The sequence below is a fragment of the Megalopta genalis genome, chromosome 6, assembly GCF_051020955.1.
Source record: "Megalopta genalis isolate 19385.01 chromosome 6, iyMegGena1_principal, whole genome shotgun sequence".
NCBI lineage: Eukaryota > Metazoa > Arthropoda > Insecta > Hymenoptera > Halictidae > Megalopta > Megalopta genalis.
In genome coordinates, this window is record NC_135018.1 from 8,159,908 (window position 1) to 8,176,198 (window position 16,291).

At 39.1% G+C, this 16,291-nt stretch overlaps 1 protein-coding gene across 1 annotated transcript in view; it reads right to left on the reverse strand.

Annotated features, from left to right (window-relative positions):
- The window catches only part of LOC117222361 (lachesin), a 492,917-nt gene that overhangs the window by 41,820 nt on the left and 434,806 nt on the right, over window positions 1–16,291 (reverse strand). Inside the window, exon 8 of the mRNA XM_076523268.1 lies at window positions 253–309. Within this exon, the coding sequence (XP_076379383.1) occupies window positions 253–309 (57 nt within the window). The remainder of the gene's footprint in view (window positions 1–252; window positions 310–16,291) is intronic.

Genomic DNA, 16,291 nt, shown 5'->3' on the forward strand with positions numbered 1-16,291 from the left:
GAGAAGACAAAAAGACTCCCGAAATTCACTGTGCGGAGCTCCACGGCTGTATTACGCGAAAGGCAAGAAAAAGGTAAACGCGTTCAGAATTCAGTGCGGCGACGGCGGCGGATAAGGAGGATGCAACGTCCTGGAAAGGCGGTATCCTCTTGAGGCGGTATCGAAAAAAATAGGGGAACACGGGGGACGTGGACGCTTCCGCTGGGATAAAATATTATTTTGCCCGCGATTAAGGGAGGTTTACGAGCTCACCTTTCTTCGGCAACTCCGTGGTGGACGGACTGGGGCTGGTGCTCGGCGGCTGGGACTCTGCAACGAAAGAAACAAGTTTTTATTTTTAATTAAAGTTTCTTCCTCCTCCCCCCCCCCCCTCCCTCCACAACCAGGCCGCTGTAGGCGCGTGTGCCGTTAGAACCAACACCGACGACTAGTTTCACCGAGCGGCGAGAAAGAGGAACAGGGAAAGAAAGAGAGAGAGAAAGAGAGAGAGAAGGGTGAGAGGGATGCGCCAGGGACCGTTATGGATCGCGCCACCTGTTACTAACTTCGCCCTCAAACGTATTAGCCACCGTGGCGTCAGCCAGGCCAGCCAAACTCCAGATCATATTTTACGGGCTACCTGCCCTCTCTTCACCCTCCCGCCACAAGCACACCACCTCGCGCACCTGCCCCAACCCACCTTGTCGGCCCGGTGAGTACAGCAGAATAATTATTCCTAATATCGTCATTCGTCCTACGTACTCGTCCTCGTTCTCCCACCTGAAGTCACGCGGATTTAGTGGCGGCTGCAGCTGGCTGCAGATTCAGCTAATTGCGAGCTCTCTACGTGTGCCGGGTCGCTATCGGGTGCGTTGTGTTCCGAGAGAAAGAAGCCGACCAAGAGCTAATCATTTGCCAGCGTACCTTCTTTCGGTATCAAGCGTCTCTACTGTTGGATCGCGAGTTTTTAATGTGCGCGCGTATGCTTTAAGAACTCGCGGGATAGAGCGTTCAATGGTATCTGTGGAGGAAGCAAGATTTTCCGGAGGATTTACCATCTCGTTGACTCGAAGTAGTTAACGCTTTATGCGGCAGACATTAACTTCGAAAATTTCCCGGGGAACAACGTAATTGAATGAAACCGAAAGGATACCGAAACTAGATTATTAACATTTATTGCAGCGGACGCTGCCCTTAAACTTTTCCTCCTAGAAATCCCAATGAAATTCTAACCCAGTCAAAGTCTGAGTTTGCTGAAATGTGAGAGCATCTTGGGGCACTTAAACGGAATTATTTGATTGGCCATGTGGTCTTGTTATTTTCCATTTCGGTATCGTTTATGTACAGGGCGTCCCATAAATATGTTAACACCCCGAAAGGGGTGATTCCCGAGGTAATTTGAAGTAACTTTTCCCTTAGCGAAAATGTAATCCGCGGCTTTGTTTACGAGTTATTAACGAAAAACAATGACCAATGAGAGGCGAGCTCGCCTAGCGCTAGGCGGCCGAGGCAATCAGCGTAACTGGGCTCGTTGGCCTGGCCGCCTTGCGCCAGCTGAGCGATTAACTTTTGCATAAAGATCCGCTATCTACTTCTTATATACTCATATAGCTGTACTCATACCAAATAAATTATGCTTAAGCTTTGAAATTAATGATAGATAATCATGATTAAAAAGATAATCATTATTAAAGATCCGCTATCTACTTCTTATATACTCATATAGCTGTACTCATACCAAATAAATTATGCTTAAGCCTTGAAATTAATGATAGATAATCATTATTTTTTAAAATGGGACAATCATTTCATAAATCGTTTCATAAATTCGTCAGAGCATAAATCGTCTTTCAATCGTGAAATGTATTAAAAAGAAGATTTTTCGACTAATATCATGGATTCGCTTTGGCGAACCAGTCTCGCGAATCGGAGATCATTTCCGAATTGTCGGCTCCTTTTTTTATTTGTCGGATGGCGTGAATTACCGGCGCGAAATTCCACGGCGAACACGAAGAAACTAACTCGCGTCAGGCCGTGACGCGTCCATCGTGAAAAAGTCATCGTTATTTGTCACGGGCCGCTAAGCGATTGCTCGTATGTGGGAAGTGCCGCGCCGCATTCCGCGAGTTGCTTCTCCCCCGCTACCGAACGCAAATAGGATGGGATGACAAAGTGCACTTTTTCGTGGACGTGTTTACGCGCCCGGACATAATGCAAATATGTGGCCGCCGACTTTATCCCGCGATAAGGCTCAAATTGCTCTCATCGCTTCCGTAAGATTCTTGTCAAAATTCCTGCACCCGCGTTCCTGCTTCCCCCGTCCTTCCTGTTCCCACGGTTTAATGTCCGCGAACTTTTTCATCAGTCATTGTTTCCCCTTCTCGTATTTTTTTTTCGTAAAAGTACGTTAGTTAGAAACGGTATTGTGAGTATTCAATAATTTGTCTAACTCTCGAAATAACAAATACATTACGCAAATGAAAAAACTTTCTCGTTCAAACAATTGATTACATAATACGATTTATATATTTGTTATAAGTAGATCGGGAATGTTTAAGCAAGTACATGCATTTTTAGAAAATAGTGAAATTAGAAAATTAGACCCGGACAGAAATTTATTTCACTATCAGGCGATCCTATGAGCGTTATTTTTATTTTAGATGCTTTGCATGTGTTTTGCATATTTGTGTTTAATATGTTATTGCATATGTTATTTGCCGTGCATATGCATATATCATGCTCATTTAAATGATTAGTCAGCACATATATCGTAACCGGATTATATTGGTGGCGGCTACATTTCAATATAATGCTGAATATAACCACCGCGACAAAACGCCACGATTTCAAAACATTGAGTTGGTAATTGAACATTAGCTGCAGCTATTAGTACGTACTTCGAATTGGAACAGTTTGGTTTTATTATTGAGGCGACGAGGTGAATTTTATGCGAGTGTCTTTCAATATTTCTGAAATGTTGAATTTCGTTAATGAAAAACTGAATCAAATACGATTCGAATTTCATCGTTGATGAAAATTCAATTCAATTCAATTCAATTCAATTCAATTCAGTTCAGTCTAATTTAATTTATTTTAATTTAATTTAATTCATTTATATGTACGAGTGAGCACCCATTTTTACAATAACAGAACAAATCATATATTTATAAAATAGTGTGAAAATAATGTATTTTATCTTCAAACATGTACGAAAATGTGAAGAGCAATCGGAAATCACAATTAGTCCGATGCATGTGCCACAATACTGTGGAACGGTCATTTTTGGAATACAAATTAATTTTTGTCGACAGACACCTTCAACAAACGCCATGAAATATAGGAGAAATGCTTGTAACACACTGTAATTCGTCAGAATAATTGTAAAACGTTTCTTGATACTTAATATTGGACTTAACACTTAATATAGTGTACACTTGATATCGTGCGTATTTACATATTTTCCTGCATATACTGCATATTTTCGTGCGCATTTTGCATATATTTCGCGCATAAATGTCATACGCGTTATGCATACTTATCGCGCATAAACATCCGCAGTCTGGTTATAAAAGTATTTGTATGCAGAACGAAACTCTTGATTATAAATGACGACGTTTTCAAATTCTTACGCGACGAATCTGTTTAATCGATTGCTCGAGGCTCACCAAAATTGGCATAACCATCGTGCATTACGTTAACGGTATCTCGCAATCGTAACATAAAAGTGTATGCAAATTATGCACACTTTACTACAACAGCATAAAGAAGCAGAAATTGAGTTTAAATATCCTTCTGATGACTTTTACGCACTCTAAATGCATAAATTATTCATAAAGCTAACTGCAAGTGGATTAAATCAACGTCTATATTTTTTCGTTGCAGTCCGATCAATCATTTTTCCAAGCGCGTTTCATAATTCAAACATACGCGTGTTTCTATGTGATTAATTGGATTCGTCGAACGATAGACGTATCCGGCAGATACTCTCCGGTACGAAGGTACTTTCATGCGTATCCTTGCGCGTCTTGCGAATTCGTTACAGGTTTCAATCGGTCGGCCGAAGCACGACAGATAGGCGCGAGAATCGGCGGCGCGGATAACGATCGGCCGCGGGGAACGGGAACAGGAACGCGGACGCTGGAAGAGGAATGGAAACAAGGGCAGATTGCAATCCGTAAGAGAAATTATTTAAATCCATGGTTCAATTCATTTTCATGATAAGCCGCGGCGATTATCGATCCTACTCGAAGTCCGTTTTATTATTCATACAGCGTGTTTCGCGAGCAAATGGACGAGCAGCTCGAGTGGCCGGAAGAATAGTTTTCGTCGGACACGACTTCACGGCACTTCGTTACGTCGACATTCGCGCGACTATTTCGCATAGTGATTGACCAAGCGTGTCAATTACTGTGTCCATTAAAAACGATATATATATATCGTTTTTTCATATATTTATAATATTATATTTATAATATTTATAATATTATATAAATATATTTATAATATTATATAAATATATTTATAATATTATATAAATATGTTTATAATATTATATTTATAATATTTATAATATTATATAAATATATTTATAATATTATATAAATATGTTTATAATATTATATTTATAATATTTATAATATTATATTTATAATATTTATAATATTATATAAATATATTTATAATATTTCAAACATATATATATATATATATATATATATATATATATATATATATATATGTTTGAAATATTCGACAAATTAAATAGTTCCTTTTACCTATACCGCATTTCTTAAAACATTACAATTCTGTGTATATTGATGCCTTTTATGAAAGTACGAATTTGTTCACATCTGAAATATGTAAAGAACAGAAAATATTTAACAAAATATATGTGTAACAGTTTTTCAGCGAGTTAATATACCATTGAAGAACATGAGCGGTTAATCACTGTGTGTCAGTTACTGAGCTTTTCCAAGCTATTGTGTTGTCAATTTCTGTGCACTGATCTAATTACTGTGTTTCAGTTACAGTGATCAGTTCTAGGTAAATAATGCTATAACAAAAACGTAAAAACATAAAATATTCCGTTCTAAATTATTTAGCATGGTTCATTATATGTGTTCTAATATTTACGATAGTAAAATCACGCGTAGCGTACACACATTTCACGAACCAAGAAAGCGAGGTTACAGATGAGGATTTGCTTAGTAATCAACGCATTCATTGAGAAAGACGTTTGATAATTTAAAAGACATTCAATAATCCAGTTACAGTGCACCAGTTCCAGTAAAATAGATAGAAGACGTAAATTTGTTTCAGTTACTGAATCACTTTAAATAAAGAAATAGATCTAAGAAGTCGATTATATTATTGTTTTTCTCTCATTTAGACGAGGTTTCATTTCACTTTCCACTATTCAACTTTGAATTAATACTCTTATTAAATAAGGACCGTTTTCTCTTTATGAGATGTATGCGCTAACTAACACGATTCAACTCGATAAAACAATACAACGGTCGGAGAAGGCAAAACACATTGTCGCGTGCCTTCACGATTAAATCATATCAGGTGAAAAATAAAAAGCTATTTGCCAGATTAATTTTTGTGCTCGACTGAGACTATCAGCTCGTAATAAATTAAGTTAGGACATATGGGCTGATATGAAGTTAGGCCACTTATTTGGCCATGAGGTTATTTGAATTAAATATAATTCCGAATCTGGCAAATCTGATAAATTTTAAAGGGAAACCGAAAATAACAAAATTGGTACCGTCAGACAATCCTATTTTTCTGGTTTGACATTTAACGTGGAAAATATTGCACATGTCACTTTCATTTATAAACTCGCTGCTAACGCTTCGATCGCCAGGTCATATGTATAGGGGCGACATGAATTTTTTCTTTTATCAAATTTGTCGATCTACTTTCATTAAGAGTCACTAACTAGATCAGGCTTCGTTAGAGCGCGTGGAATGTAAAGAGGTTGCGGGAATAATGCTAGAATTAATTTTGATTTTTCTATTCGTACATTGATAAACGAGTTGCTCTAATTTTGCGCGGCCTTTACGAGCATTTGCGTCAACGTGCTAAACAGATGTAATAAATATCAGCTCGCGCTTTATGCATGAGGTGTCGATATTATTTATGACGTTAATACTATTTGTATTGTTTACAGATTGTTTACTGTGTTGTTCGCGGCACCTGTATCAACGGTTTTCTTCGAAAGAAAACTGTGTAATAGGTGCCCTGTTTAAATCGGCCCACCCGTACATCTTTTTTTATTCGCTAAAAAACTCTGGCCACCTTGACCTTTTTAAATAGCGGTATAGCTGACGAATTAACGAATTCAACGACTTACTACGCAATGACCTTTACACGATATACATATATTACACTACTCACAGTACTCTTCTCATCGTTTACTGCTTACAGTAAACGTTTTACTGTTCACAGAAAATTTACAATCTAAAATTATTTTCTCAATTACTACGAATTTCCAAGCTAAAATTCATTTAAAGGTAATTGTGTAGCAAATCGTTGAATTCGTTTTTAGGTCATCTAGAACGCTATAAAGTCAAAAATACATAGTGCAATTTAATAAGGTCAAGATTTGTTCAAACTCTTTGTTCCCTTCAAAGTACTGATTAACTTTTATTCCGAACATTTTTTCGTCAGATTAGTGTAAGTGGCTCAAAAATCGGCGTGACTGTCAAGGTGAACAACCTGTGAAGACGAGCCAGTACACACGACCGGACAATGTATTTTCTCGTCACGGTAACATTTCGATCGACGTTGAACGGTCATTTTAACTGACATATCCCGCGCTTTTAATGCGCGATTCGATGCAAATCAATATTCCCCGATCGCTTCCATAAAATAATGTAACTCCGATAGAGATTAAGCATGCTCTCGGAGCATGAGAGTTCCGTCCGATATCGTTTGCCGCGGATCACGGTGTCTTTCGGCGGAATTGTTGTCGCCTTGTGGGTCTTATTATCGCGATGAAATCAATTGTTACGGGCGCGTGGTTCGGAACGAACGGCGACCCAGTTCGTGGCCAACGGCGAAAACTGCGCCGGCGAAACGAGAACTCACTTGCCGGCAATTTTCCTGACAAGTTATAATCTTTCTGGACGCGTGCGGCCCTGCGATAAGCCTAACCGACGACACGGGGAAGCGAATTTTACGATCTAACCGCCCCCTCCCCCTCCCCCGATTCCCGACCGCCCCATAGGGTTAACATCTCCCCGCCATCGCTGCTCTTTAACCGTAAAATATGTCGGCCACAAATTGCGAGCGCGAGATCATCGATACCGGTCGACGTGTTCACCTTCTTTTACCGCGAACAAAACCGGGGGAAATTACACGGTGCGGTGTCGCGAGTTTCTTATCCTAATCCAGATCCCAATTACGAATTTTCAACCGCGAACGAGATCGAGATGCCGCATCGACCGAAAAGTTCGGCAAAGTTGTTGAGAAACTAACGAGGCTGGACACTGGATATGTCGATAATTGGACACAATGTACGTCTAACAATAAGAAATTTACATTAGACGAAGCGTGCATGTCTGCTTGACGTCCCGACGAAATTTCGAGTAGATGTAGAGCACGATAACGCGTGCATTGTTGTTGGAACGACAACCAAACTTGTAGAACGTGTGTAGCATAATTTTGTAGGTAAATGGTAAATATTAATAAAATTTCGTAGATAACTATTGGATTGCAATATAAAACTTGTCTGCATCAATTGCACGAAACATGAATGAAATGGAAAACTTGTGTTTATAATTTTATATTATTGTATTTATTATTACATATTTATTGTACCAGTGAAGTTAAATACTTTTGATGTTTCTCCTCCTGTGCGTTTCGCCCACTACTTTTTGTGATAAATCCATAAAATCCGCAGGCTATTAATTATGTATGTATAATCGAAGTATCGATAAGTTCAATAACATAAATCCTCGATCAACTTATTATTAGGAAAAATAAAACTTTTCAGTATGCATACTAAAAAGAAGAAAGTGCAGTATGCACTGTTAAAAAATATTAGAACTGAAACAAGTAAACGTGGGTGCAACTCATTGATACTACGCATTTTTATAGTAAAAGAACTGATCCTTCGAATGGTTCAAATTAGAATTAGATAGACCGTTTAGTTTCACTTTCTTCTCAAACGAAAATGTTCTCTCGTATAGTATTATTTCGAGCTTGCTAAAATGACTAAAGCACGAAAGAACTTGCGAGAGACGCGAACATATTTTATTTCGCAGAAAGATCCGCAGTCTAATTGCAAATGGAAAAAAAAAGTGAAAAATTGTGCCACCGGTCTACGCTATGATTGCACAGAATTGATGCGGCGAAATTGGATTCTCGGCATTCGCTATCTTATCAGCACCGTAATTTTACACCGGGCTGTCTTATTGCCGGTCGTCCGGTTTGCTCTCATTGTGTTTTCGAGTTGCTTAGTTCGACCAGTCGATTAACGCGCTGGAAATGAATCGCTTCGCGGCGCAGTTTTCCGATGCAGTCGCGCGATTAGGTGACACTGAGCGAGCACATTCCGCGCCGCCGGGGCCGAGCGAGCGAGCCTGGAACATCTGTTTTCCCGTTTCGCAAAATTATTTATTTATCACGTTAACCCGACCGTAGTTGCCTCCGCCATTTTTCAAGGCGAATGATTCAGTAGCCGCGACTTCATTTTTTGCTCGATCCGTCGATTTTTAGCAGCGTTTCTCGTCGCTCGTTAATGATTTCGATGCGAGACCTTTTTTCCTGTAATTATCCGCAATTTGCTAATTGACGGCCTCCCGGAAAAAAGCGACGGCGCATGGATGCGACCCGCATTTGAATAAAAGTTTTTGTAAATATCACACCTCGGCGGCGACTACACGCGGACGAGGCGGTTAGAATCTACCCGTGCAAGAAATTACGTTACCGGTCACGCGAACCGCATGCAAACATGACATGCAGTTGCGTTTAATTCAATGATAAAAGTAATAGACATTTATTGTCGTGACCGGCAATGCGTGACAGCCGCTTTTTAATAATTACAGGCCGGAAGAATGATTTATACATATATTGCATACGCCGGGAATCTACTAATTTATTGCCTTGTGACGATGAGCTAGACTCGTCGCAAAGATTCGGAATATAGAGGACAGTACAAAAGAGGAAATATTGGAAATAAAAGGTAATGTAAGTTTTAGAAATAAATTGTGGCATAATAATGATTAACCCTTTCGCTACGGGCGGATTTTCCGCCGCGGTACTTCTGCTGAACGGCGCGCTGTGACATCACTGCACGCTACAAGACGTCGATCGTTGCGGGGGTACTGCAGCGGAGAAACCGCCCGTAGCAAAAGGGTTAATCCAAATAAAGTTAAACAAAATTGAAAAAAAAAATAATTCATATCTATTTATCCCTTGTTGAGAGAAAAATAAGGTGAATTATCTTTCTGCAGTAAGCACTGACTTTATTCGCTACAAACGATCGAACTTATGGAGGGCCACTATAGTGACCCGTAGTACCTCAGTCGCATTTTATGGAGGACCACTATAGTGGCCCGTAGTACCTCGGTGGCATCTTATGGAAGACCGCTATAGTGGCCCGTAGTATCGAAAGGGTTAAAACAATCCACCTTTCCCTTTTGATTGACGTAAACTCATCGCTTGAAATATTTGAAGGTTCCACTTTATTATCGTTATTAACGTAAATTGTTCCGGATGACTTTTTCGCAATATTTTCCTTTACTAAGTTTTTATAAATTTGCTGACATTCGCTGCAACATTTCACTAAATTTTGCAGATAAAATTTTACAATATAACTTGTTACAATTTTCTGATGTAGTAACCTATGTCGATATAAATTTTAATTATAATTTATCGCGTAAAAAGGTGCCACGTAAATTGAGGGACGAGTGTACGCGGTTATCTATGTACATATATTAAAGTTACTGGAATTACATCAATGTCATTATGATGAATTGTGCGATAAAATTTTACATTCACTCATATGTACATACATAATACTATAACAGAAATCATACAAAGTTTGAGTAAAAGGAATCATGTCATTCTTATGAAACAGTACACATTAGAATCGCGTTTTTAATATATAAAATAAAAAATATATAAACAAAGATTAATTTTGTTTAATGTGTAACCAGAAAAATACATAAATGGTCAATCCTTTATCTGTGATAAATATCGCTGTTAAAAAACAGTCAACTATTTATCCGTGAAATCCTTAGGAAACTACAGTTAAATCGGCAAAAATAGTACGACATAACCACGAAATTCCAAGTCGAATCTGACAGGTCGGAAAGTCGGAAAGTATCGAGGAAAGTGTCAAATTAATTTGAGCAGCCTCGTCGGCATTTCATTTCTTTATCGGAGCGGATGAATGAGCTGTTCCATTAGGTTCTGGGACAGGCTGGGCGTCTCCCTAGGCGATGCTCCTGATCGACAGCGTTGATAATTTCGCTGGAACACCTGTCGGCGGCGTTGTAAACGGAATGAGTCGCCGGGAAAACAAGGCATCCGCGATCGATAAATCAGCCAGCGATCCGCGCGATTATTGCGACGAGATTATCTAATTCGAGGGGCAGGTCGGATATAAATAGCGCGGGGGAGAAATTCATTTATCACTTTTGCAAGTCATCGATCGAACCAAGAAGCATTAGGGGTCCGTGGTGTGGAGAATGACTGGGGAAAAGAAACGCGAGGAGAGAGACAGAGAGAAAGAGGGTGGATGGGAGGGAGAGGGAGAGAGAGAGGGAGAGAGAGAGAGAGAAATGGTGGAAAACGAGGATGGGTAGGGAGAAGAGACAAGAGGAACAGGAGAGAGAGAGGCAAAAGAGTAAAGACCTTCCATTTTGTAGGTAGCTGAGTGGCAGACGGAAGGAAACAGAAGAAAAAGGAGACGGAAGAAAAGGTGATGGAAAGTAGGGAAGACGAACGGAGAGAGGTATATACAGTCAGCCAGAGACTTTTCACTTTTGATTTATCGTGCCAACTTTTATTTCTCCGGGGAGATATTAAAACTCGTTGTCCCGGCCATTTAACTTCGCCCAGCTGATTGATGATTGGAGCCGCATTACGCGCCGATTTCTTCCGGCGCGCCGAAATTTGTCATTAGGCGTCATTTAAGAATTCACCTGTCCCTTATGGGACGGCTCTACCTGCGCAACGGCCCTACATTCATCTTACCTTATTCCGGTTCTAACGATACCTTCCATCGAAATCTGATCTTCGAAAGAGCAACCATAAAACTGTAGACCTTATCCAATTTCATATCCTACATCCAGCAATGACAAATCTGTACTATGAGCTGAAAATCTGTCTCGTTCTCTTCCAAACCTAACGAAACGTTCCATTAAAAAGTCATATTTCAAAGAGTAATAATAAAACTATAACTTTCAGGCGATTTTACATTGTAGATCGTAGGTAATGAGAAATCTGGCACCAAATTAGTTTCACAGAGATTTGCTGCAAGAACCTTTTCGTTATAAATGTTGGTGAAATAATTTTCACTGTGCTTTTACTCCTTTTTCGTCCTGCACTTAACCTCTTGCACTACGATTTCTTTCGCAACCACGCGTTGATTAATCTTCGTATTTAATCATTTTTCTAGTAGAATGAAACAATTTTTATATCTCCCATGTCCACATCGATACCACATCGACCATGTCCACTGTCAATTCAGAAGAAATATATAACATTCATGTTCAGTATATATTATAGTATATTTAGTATATTTAGTATAGTGTATTATATAATAGAGATTTTATGTAAAATCTCGATTATCAGAAATAATACAGGCAGCATGGACGAAGAATTCATTCAAATAAGAATTTCATTCAAACAGGAATTCATGTGGGAAATAATTGATTTGAATAAAAATAATGGAATATAAAAAGCTTTTTCATAGTTTATCGACTTATATTTCTTCCATATCAAATAAAAGAATTTTTTGGATTATTCGAACAAAGAATTTTACAGATTATTCGAATAAATAAGCAGAATAATTTATAACGAATAATAAATTTTAGACCAAAAGGAATTCATTCCAGCAATTATCTTCGAAAAATATAATTTTACACGAGCATAGACCACGGCAACTTAGCTATTAAAAGCACAAGAGAAGTGATTATTTTAAAATAACAGATTTAAAACGGTCGCGCGTTAATGGGATTAAAGATATGGAGTTTTCGGTGTTCGCTCCAAATAATCGTTCCTCGTGAATTGGATTTGTATAAAAAACGGGGCAATTAAGAGATTTCGTAGTAATTATTGCAGATGGACGCGGAAACTTTCCTGGAATTGGAAGTTCATCAAATTCCATCCGAAGACGGAAAAAGGGGGACAAAGACAATCCGCCTTAAGTGGAGTTTACATGCCACACGCGATCATTTCGAAGTTGCCCGGGCGAGACGAAGGCAAGTGAACTCGTTAAAATCTTAAAGCGTCTTAATTAGCCTAATAGCATCATCCTTTTTCGTCGGTCCATCACCACCGACCCTTCCGGCTATCTCTCCATCCAATTTCTTCTTCCCGTTGCTTGTAGCACGTGAGTTTGCGACGGACTTGGACGCCGTTCAAATATTGCCCGGTATACTAATTCCAATTAGCACGTTTTGGCTGTAACCCATCGCGCCTCCTCCTACGTCTTGCGATTCCATTTCGTTCGGTCCGCGTCGCGTCGCATAGTGGAACGAAACATCTATTTTCTTAGACATTCTCGGCCAAAATTAATTATCGAAATTTGGAAATACAACTTCGCTAAATAATAAGTGATCGTAGCAGAAGAAAACAAGAAAAAATGAGCTTTACATTCAATCAGTTAGGTTCAATCCAAACGCGTGCGAATCTGACTGTTACGAAAATTCCGATCTTTTTGTTTTCGAATTGCTCCAATTTAAACAATTATTGCCTAGATCCTATTAGTTTATAAGTTCTCAATGTTTTCCATATTATTGGGTATTTTATTAACAATGATTTTGTACAAAAGCATTCGGACTTGATTTAAATCTCATCGCTTAACAATTGTGTAAAATCAAGATCCATTGCATACGATACTATCATTATTCAACTAACGCTTTAAAAAGCTTTGCCGAAAACCGCCCAAGGTCAAAAATACCTAAATTCACTGCTTTAGCGATAAGATTTCAAGAAATGGAAAAATTGACTGCTAATAGCTGCAATTAATAAAATAAATCTAATATATGTTATATTAGCTGCTCTATTAGCAGCTAATTCGTCTACTTCTTAATTCTCTTTTTCTTCCTTCATTTCTTTGTGTTTTCTTATGCTACGATCACTTATTAAAAATTTCGTGAAGCTATATAATACAAAATTTCGGCGATTGGCCGACGATGTCCACGAAAATAGGTGTTTCGTTCCACCGTGCGTCGGTCGGACCAAAAACGAACGACGGCATCGTCGAAGGAGGAAAGTAATGGAGGAGGAAGAGCGTGTAGGTAGTTTTCGAAAAAGTGGTGGACGAGACTCGGCAGACCTTGTGATAAAGTGAAACGTTAGTTTCTTTTCTCCGCGCTAAGTGAATATAAATTGGAAATTAAATCGCGCCGCAATCGGCCGAGAGACAAGTGAAAAAGTGCGCGTACGGGCTTGGCTACCATGGGAAATGGAAAACATCGGACCCTCCTTTTTGCTCTCGATTCCTCGATGTCGCTAGATTAGAGAAACTTTCCGAAGACGCTTCGCGAATGAGCGCGTTGCATGCTACTATCGGGTGAATTTTACAGTGAAATTGCATATGGTGCCGCGCGAATTTAACTGTGACTATACACTTTTATAGACTACTGAACGGAGGCTATGATAGACTACTTGTTAGTCGAATCGATTAACTACCGAATGGAATAAAAATCACATTACGCTTTATTAAATTTTAACGGCCTCGGAATGTCTGATTGTCGCGGATGCCGCGAATGCATAAAATTCACGATTTTAATTGAATGTTGTCGAATAAAGGCTCGCAGGGCATTACTGGGGGAGATACAATTTTCCGGGGCCGGTTTCGAAATTCAATAAAGAACGGAATTTTGGTAGCGCAGTAGAGAACTTCGATTATCCTGTCCTCTGATATCAAAATCGTCTGTTTTTTGAATACTTTTTATCTGTGAAAACCTCTGTCAAAGGCGAATCATACACGAAACGATTTACTATGCAAATCGATAAGGGTGACATCTGACACTTTAAACTAATTAAGATTTGCGAGAGGTGCGAATGCTGGAGTAGTAATCGATGGCATATAGATTACTTTGCAATTTTAATTTAATTGAATAAAATACTTTAATTTCGTGAAATTTCTCAGATTTTTGGCGCGGTCGTGAAAGTGTCAAGTGTGTGTCAAGTGTGTGTCAAATGTATGTCAAGTGTCAACTATTCTATTATCTGAAATCTTACGTCACTATACTTGGACCGGATAATCGAGGTTCTCCTGTGTATAAAACGCATGTAATTATTACACATTATGCGATTTTGTTTGCCGCTGAAATTCATTTCAGATAGCCCGCGAGTCGTAAAACGAAACTGAAAGTCGGCTGAATCTCCAAGGGCTAATTTCAAACTTTTATAGTGAATTCTGCTGACCAAAACAACTTGTATTATAATGCTTACATTATATTCTATATACCTCGAATGTTTGACAACTAATTTGAAGGATTAACGACAAAATTAAAGTACCAACAACTGAAAATAGTAGAAAGATAAAAAATTAATTTCCCTATCACTTGGAATGATAGAAAGAAAATAAAGACATTCTTGTTTCTTGAAACTAGGTATTATATAGTATACTAAAGTACATTGAAGTATATTAAAATTAAATATTCCAGTCATTTTATAGTAAACTAGTCTCATGAACATTTTAAAAAATCTGATTCGGCCCAGTTTGAAATGCCAGGGCTATTAGATCCATGTGTGGAAAATTTTCGTTGGTTGATTAGCGTTGACTGGCAAGTTCGCGAACAAGGATAATTCGCGACCGGATTCCCGGTACTTTAGTTATGCGGCGCGAGAATGCATCGGGCGCTAATGCGTACACAACTAGCCGCGAATAACACCATCAAAACAGACTTATTTATCCGAACACGGAGGAGCCGAAACGCGGGTATTATACGAGGCGCGTGCGAAAGGGGTTAAATTCAACTTAGAGCTTCAATCCCCTCCCCCGGCCCCGCTTGCGGTGGGTGGCAGGTGGTGGTGCGAGAGAGTTATGGAGGCGTTGCGTTGCCTCGTCCGCGATTCCGCGATCTCCGCGCGGAGAGTTGTTGCGCCAGTGAAACCCACCGTAATCAGATTTGTGCGGCCAAGGAAATTTGTTTGTCGGTGGAAGCTGAACGCCGCGAAGGTTGCCGGTGTGTCAACCGTGGCTCGGTCTGGATAGACCACCGGCAAGATAGGGCAGAGTTCAAGAAAGGAGTATCATCGGGGCGCGCTATAAAAACCGAGTGTTCCCGGCACGCCTACAAGAACAATACAGTTTTATGAGTTCGCCGGCCGGTACTACGCGATCAAGCTCGGATAAAAGTGATAAATGTATGGTTTTTTGTCATCGGGCTCGGCCAGGACGATGCAGTCCCGAGGCAACCGGAAATAGTACATATATCGTACTTATTGAATCGTTAGCGATTTCTGGCCATTGGTTTTCTTTCCCTCAACTCGCGTACCAGTTTTTCTAATTGATAGGCCAGATTTTCTAATCCGGTATTATACGTGTCTACATAGTGTTGTGGAATTCTTTCGATCGGTAGAATTCATTTTAATGTCGGAAATTAACCGGCAATTAATTAAACAAGATTCAGCCGATATTTCTGTAATATAGCGCGCAAGAGGTTCATTTATCTTTCCTTATTAGTAGACTGCGGATTTTTTGTGCAAAATAAAAATTGTGTGCTCGAATTATTAGAATGGAAACACGTTTTGTATACGTTATTAACATCGGTATGTATCTTCGAGTTTTAATAATAAACACAAGTTTTATTATCGCCCATTCGAGCTGATTGTCGTTTCTTGTAGAAACTTTGATTTGTTTGCCTTCGAGGTCGTCCGAAGATCACGGTATACTAGGTCATTGAATTCGTCTTGATACGTGACATGATATCGTTAAGTCAAAAATATGAACTGCCGTATAAAAAGAATGAAGGTGATCTTGACAATTATCGGAAGAAAAATGTTGTCAAAATTTGTATTCGTACGCTGTATAGCCAATCAAGAACTGGTTAACATTTGATTAAAACATTTTCTTGTGAGATGAATGGCAAGTACTTGAATAATCGTGAAAAGAAAG